This window comes from Fukomys damarensis, unplaced genomic scaffold, assembly GCF_012274545.1.
Source record: "Fukomys damarensis isolate Sample0158 unplaced genomic scaffold, DMR_v1.0_HiC HiC_scaffold_4, whole genome shotgun sequence".
Classification (NCBI taxonomy): Eukaryota; Metazoa; Chordata; class Mammalia; order Rodentia; family Bathyergidae; genus Fukomys; species Fukomys damarensis.
This window is the reverse complement of record NW_022900916.1, coordinates 59,023,763-59,030,728: the sequence shown is the minus strand read 5'-3', so window position 1 is coordinate 59,030,728 and position 6,966 is coordinate 59,023,763. Positions and strand designations below refer to the sequence as shown.

General features: G+C 37.7%; 1 protein-coding gene and 1 non-coding gene across 3 annotated transcripts in view; both read right to left on the bottom strand.

Annotated features, from left to right (window-relative positions):
* Positions 1-6,966, bottom strand: part of Slc25a13 (solute carrier family 25 member 13) — a 198,168-nt gene that overhangs the window by 128,106 nt on the left and 63,096 nt on the right. For both annotated transcript variants that reach the window (XM_010603394.2, XM_010603396.3), the window contains one exon: positions 3,020-3,162. In XM_010603394.2, the coding sequence (XP_010601696.2) occupies positions 3,020-3,162 (143 nt within the window). The remainder of the gene's footprint in view (positions 1-3,019; positions 3,163-6,966) is intronic.
* LOC117284187 lies at positions 5,625-5,749 on the bottom strand. The gene has a single exon (XR_004515287.1). It is a non-coding gene; the product is annotated as a small nucleolar RNA SNORA30/SNORA37 family (small nucleolar RNA).

Sequence of the window (6,966 nt, the reverse complement as noted above, 5' to 3'; positions counted from 1 at the left end):
CCCTTTAAAAAAAAAAAAAAAAAAAAAAAAAAAGCCAACTTCTGATCTCTTGAGTACAAGTTCTCACAGACTGCAAAGGCATGCCACACCTGACATGGAAAACATACAAGGATGGTTCTCCATAAACACGGGGCCCTAATCTATAGATTCAACCAGCCTCTAATGAAAAATATTCAGGGGAAAAAAAAAAAGCTGCATTTGTACTGAATTTGCAGACTTTTTCTTATCATAATCCCAGGATAGAATGCACAGTGCTGGTGAAACTAAGGCACGTGCGCTGCAGTGAGCGCACAGCGCCCTCTCTGGTGGTGCATAAGTCAAGTCACACAGCCAAGGTTTGACAGATTATCAGCGTGCATACAACAGCAAATATCACATTAACTCTACAAAAGCACACCAAATACAAACTTTTAGCTTTTAATAAAAAGCTGTCTGTATGACTGAAAGCTGTTATTGTTTTTAAGATGAAAAATGTTAACGTATGAGTGTTTTTTCTAAATGAAAATCTAAGAATTCAGGTTTTAAATGCAGTCCTGATGCCTTGTGATAGATAAGTGGGTTGGGTTTGGGGTTGCAGTTTGGGCACGTGGTCTCTAAAAGGTTCACCATCACTGTAATATAACAACTATTTACACATAGCATTTACACTGCTTTAGGTCTTGTTAAGTAATCTAGAGGTAATTTAAAATACAGTGGAAATGTATGTAGGTTTTATGCAAATACTCCAATATTTCCTAGGGAGGACTCAAGTATTGGCAGATTTTGGTATCAGCAGCATCCTGTGGAGGGTTCAGGAAGCAGTGTTCCATGGATACTGAAGCACAATCTGTGTGGTAAATTTATATGTGATTCTAGCAAACCAATTAGATATTCCAGTCACCCAGTGCCCCGACACAAGTAAGGGTCAGTACCTGCAACAGGTAGCCAGCCTTTCCGGCACTCAATGCCTCCAGCTAATGCTAAACTCCACTTTGTCTCACCAAGTGAAAAGGTCAGGTACCAGTGAAAAGTTTTTGGCCTCAGCACTCTCTGATGAGACAACAGTTAATAACAAAAACATGTAGAAATATGTTTGCCAAACTCAAAGGGCCCCAAACAAAAATGTTCTGTCACCTTGCTCTTAATAGATAAATTATGTGAACAATGTATAAAAAAGTACACATAGATAATATACAAAGATTCATTCCCATTTTAACTGAAATGCTGAGACCTTAAGTTCATGCAGTACACAGACATCTCACTTTCCAGGCCAAAGTTCAGCCCAAACCAACACAAAGGTAGTTTTCAGGAAGGGGCTGAATTCCCACAGAGACCACTTGGAGCAGGGGCACTGCCCCAGAAATGTCTAGATCAGCCAAAGGTACAAGTAGTGAGTTTATTTCTTAATCAAACTGGTCTTTGACTGAAGAAAATTCTTCAAAACTATAAGCTTTCTAGTTCCCCAGGGAAAATAGCTTTAGGACTAGTTTCCTAAAACTGCTATAAGTTATAACAAGAAAATAAAGCCAGTTTGTCAAAGAGATACCTGCATTGCACGTGCACTGCTACATTATGCACAGTAGTCAAAATATGGAACCAACCCAAGTGTCCACCAACATATGAATGGATTAAAAACTGTGGTGCATATACACAAAGAATTGCTATTCAGCCTTAAATAAAGAAGGAAATTCTATCACTCGTGACATGGACAGAACCTAAAGGACATTATGTTCAGTGAAATAAACCAAGCAAGGAAAGACAAATACCACATGCTCTCACTTCCGTGAAGAGTCTAAGAGTCCAACTCACAGAAGCAGAGAGTAGAATGTGATTATCAGGGGCTTGCACAGGGGAGGAGGGACTGAGGTCAAAGAACACAAAATTTTAGATAGGAAGAACAAGTTTAAGAAATGGGGGGGGCAACACCTGGACTATAACAAAGTATTTTATACTTGAAAACTGCTAAGCAAGATTTTATATGCTCTCACCACAACAAAAAATAAGTATATGAATAGATATGTTAGCTTGATTTATCTACTCTACAATGCATAAATATTTCAAAATATACTGTACATCATTCATACATATAATTTTGTCAATTAAAAATAGAGCAAATTACCATAAACTGGATGTTTTACCATGGCAGGAATTACCCTAACCCAGTTTGGGGAAACAGAAATCCAAAATCAATGTGTCAGCAAGGTCAGAGACTCTTTCAAAAGGCTCTAAAGGAAATCCTTCGTTGTTCTTTCTAACTTCTAGTAGTTCCAGTCATCCCTTGGCTTGTGGTCTCATCACTCCACTCTCTGCTTCAGGGGTTACACTGCTTCCTCTTCCCTATGTCTGTGTCAAATCTCCTTCTACCTTGATCATATAGAAACTTGTGATGGAATCTAAGGCTCACTCAGATAATCAAGGGTAATCTCTTCATTTCAAAATTCTTAATCATATTTGCAAAGACCCTTCTTCCAAATAAGGAAACATTTACAAATCCCAGGGAGTAGGCAGAGAAAAATGGTAGGAAAAACAATCCAAAGGCATTTTTCAAAGTGTCTTATTTTATTGTCTTCATAATCTCTCTCTTGTAGCTATTGAAAAAATTCCTTTCTTGGTGATTTGGAATCATATTATTTTGTTTGTAGATCCATATCATTTAATCATGTGTCGCATTTTAATGGTGATTGAAGCAAAGGGAAAGATTATATAAAAGTTTCATTCATGTGTAAATTGTGTAAATTTACTTCAATTTTACAACTGCCTTGAAAAATATCAGCATACTTAAAAATTATTTTATATCTCCACACCATCTCATCAGTTATAATAGTTTTCTGAAACTGCAGAGACCTCTAAACTAGCCCAAAAAGTCAACTTTTCAAAGATCACTGAAGGAAATGTTGGGTTAATAATGTGTTAATATTAGTAGGTAGAGGAAATGCTCCTAAGTCATGGAAATTAAATATTCAGTGACTTCCTAATCATCAAAGCAAAAGAAAGCTGTTTTGAACAAAAAAAAAAAAATGTAAAACGGGATTAAACATACCCATCTTTGGTCTGATCCACCACACCACTCAACAGTTCCACAGTCTTTGGATTAGGCTGGCTTTCTCCAAAAATATTCAAATACCGAGTGACAAAGTCAGTGGGAGACATAAAAAATTCACCATTCTTTTCAATGCTTGCATACTGTTTAAAGAAAGGAAAAGAAGAGAAATGTTACTTTATATATTTGATTCTACAAAGTATAGAATCACAGAATCAATACGTGAAAAAGTTTAAAATATGCAAAGGGTAAGATATCAAATATTTTATTTCACTCTTCACAATAGCAGCTGTCTCCTATCACTTCAAAGAAAAAACAAAAACTAATTACATTTGTCAAACTTTATGCTTAATACCAGTGGTCCTCAACATAGCCTGCTTGGAAATGTCAGATGACAATTTTGACTGTCCTAACTTGGGGAAAAGGGAGACTACTGGTACCTACCATAGGTAGAAGCAGGGATGCTGCTTAACATCCTGTCATGCTGTGTGGATGATCCTCTACAACAGGTATGCAGCTCACAAACTCTGGTTTATATAAATTTAAAAACACAAATATCTTTTTGTGGGGGGGAGTACAACACGAAGTATTAAAACAACTAGTTGGGAGGCACTAGACCCAGCCTGTTGGGTTCCTCTGTAACTATGCAGGCAAAGTCAAGTCCGACTCATTGTCAACAGTGAAACAAACCTTAAGCTTAACCAAACTGAAACCACCAAATGGACCTCAACTAGGGACTTTCTACTTTAACCAATCAAATATATTTTCTTTGTCTTGGTTCCCTAAACACACTAAATGTCTCCCCTCTGGCTCCTTGATGAGGGCCTGAACCACTTGCAGTGTGCTGCTTCACTTCATGAATGCTCAAGTAACAAACTGAAATTTTAATTTGCCTAGCTTTTTACTTTTAATAGAAGCCCCAGAGATACCCAAGCTGCCAAAAGGACAACAAACTAAACTGGAAAACAAACTGAGTGAGCATCATGGCATCCTGTGGAATTTTTCTGGAAGCAGGTATAACCGCTGCCCAAGTTTATGTACGCTCCACTCTAGAGTCACACAGAAAATTAGGCGTGGTATAGGACCCTTCTTCAGTGTCCTCACAGCTTTCCCTTCAGGACTCAGGAGCATGCAGGCTCCAAGGGCTGTGGGAAATGCTGGGAAACAGAACAGGATCATGTGGCATCGTTCAGAGGACAGAATCTCAGGTAAAACAATGAGGTTCAGGAGGACAGAGAAGAAATGAGAACAGGGCTGGTAGGGTCAATTTCAGGGGTGCACAGCAAAGTGAAGTGTAAGGACAGCAAGCAATGCCCCCTCCTCCGTTACCCCAGAGTCAAATCTGATCGCAATTGTTTTATTTATTTATTTATTTATTTATTAGTTTATTGGTACATTTTAGGTCTACAGTACAGTTACATTCATTACTGGGATCTTGTGCCTTTACATGACAGGTCTTGATTCTCATTTTTCCCCTTGTCCCTGCCCTCCCTTCACCACTCCTCCCCTCCCCCTTTACAAACACTTCATTTCCATTTTTTCATTTTCTCATATTCTTTTCTTTTCCCTTATTAGCTTTCCCCTACCCTTTCCACTTTCCCTACACCTTTAGCCCTTTTGTTCCTGTTTCACATTGTCATTTATATCATTAGGATCTTATGTACTATTATAGTTTATTCACACCAGAGAAACTATTCGGTATTTACACATGTGTGACTTATTTGTTTCACTTAGGAGTATATCCTCAAAATTTATCCATTTTCCTATGAATGAATCTAATTTCTCATTCTTAATGGTTTTTTTATATTCCATTTTATAGAAAAACCACATCTTCTTTATCCAGTTTCCAACTGATGGGCAAATGGTCTGTTTCCAAGTTTTAGCCATTACAAACTGTGTCAGTATAAACATGGGAGCGCACATATCACTGTGGTATGATTCTTTTAATTCTTTTGGAAAGATACCCAGCAGAGGGATGGCTGGGTCAAATGGAACCTCTAGTCCCAGCTCTTTGAGGTATCTCCATATTGATTTCCATAGTGGTTGCTGGAAACATTAGCCACAGCAATTAGGCAAGAGAAAGAAATTAAAGCAATAAAGATAGGAAAGTAAGAAGTTAAACTGTCACTATTTGCTGATGATATGATACTCTTCATTGAAGACCCAAAAAACTCCACCAAAAGACTTCTATACTTAATTGATACTTTTAGCAGAGCAGCTGGATACAAGGTTAACACCCAAAAATCAATAGCCTTCTTGTACACAAATAACAGACTCACTGAGAGAGAAATTAGGAAACAAAATTGTTTTAAAAGCCACTTGTCATTTCTACATTTCAACCCCAATGCAGACTAAGTAATGAGCTTTGGGGTCTCTTGGGCCCAGGCTGTGCCTCCTACCAAGGGAATGGGTTACTTGTGTAAGTAACTAAAGCTTGTAGGGCTCAGATTCTTCATCTGCAAAATGGGTACAATGATGTATTACTGGCTTCATTAGGTGTCACTGAAATAAATGACATCACCATTTAATACACTAACCACAATACACCACATATAATCAGCACTTCATAAATGTTCTGTATTAGTAGTATTGTTTGTTTCTATTCCTGTGTCCCAATGGACAGCTACCACTGGTACAGCACCAGGGCAAGGATGCAGTCAAGGATTTCTTTCAGCACCAGCTACCAAATCCTGGCCCCACTGCCTAGGGGAGGACCTGTGAAAGTGCTAGTATTTTATTGCTTGTTTTCAATTAACTTTTTTTTTTCTTTTACAATAGTACACAAAAAGCCCAGTCAACCTATCATTCTTTAGTTAGCATTTAATTCAGCTTTTGAGACATGTAAAAGAAGAATATATTTTGATTTTTCTGAGGCAAAACAAGCTTGAAATATAAAGGATATGTCAATTCTAATTACAACAATTCTATGATTTAACAGTTATAGTTATGTTTCCTTATAACAGTGATTAATTTATTTTAAAATACAATTTAACTTTTTTCCTAGCAGTAGACATTGGGATTAATTCAGTTTTTTATATTTTCTTTTCATGAACCAAAGATAGCCATCTTTATGTATAATATCTGCCCAACGCCTGTAGTTTCTGAAGGCTAGATGCTTAAAGAATAAACTGTCGAGTCACAGGAGAGAACTTTAAGGCTCCGGGTACTTCGTATCACACTGTCCTACAGACAAGACTGTCGACTTACACTCCCACCAGCAATGTCTGAACGTGTCCTCCCCGCCACCCCCTGCCTTCTGTCTATCATATTTGTTGCAAATATTCTTCCAGATTGATATTTTTATATACTTGAACCTGTACATTTTCTTACCTTTGCAATTTCTTCCATTCCTTTTCTTAGCTTAAAAAACAGTCTTTCTCCATCCCACTGTCAAACAATGATACCTAGTTCCTCAACTATTTAAAGCAGGTTGATCTTTTACTGTTAAGTTTTATTTAATGTTATCAATTTTTTATTTCTGTATGTGGTCCGAGGTAAGGAATTTCCAACTTGAGTTTTTCTCATGATCCACTGGTTGTTTGAGGATCACAAACCAAATCATTTTTTCCTTCCCTAACCTTTAGGACATATGTTTTACACATACCAAATCATCACATGTGCACCAGGAAAAGCCTAGACCAAAAAAGCTCCACCCCCAGGAACAGTGCAAGTGAGCCAGCCATGGCTTCCTAGGGCCAACAGAATTCTGTAATTGTTTCAACTCCACAGGAGAATGCCAGGATGGACTGATACCTATAGTCCCTTGGAAATGCTGCAAGACTACCCTTTCAATTGATGCATCCAAGCCTGCAAGATGACGTGTCTAACTTGCTACAACCAGAGAAACAGCTCAGTCAGGAAAGGACTTTTTCCTGCCTCTTTCACTCCTATACCCTCAAATTCCCAGGCTAGTATATGACAAATAGTGAAACATGTTCAGTAAGTAT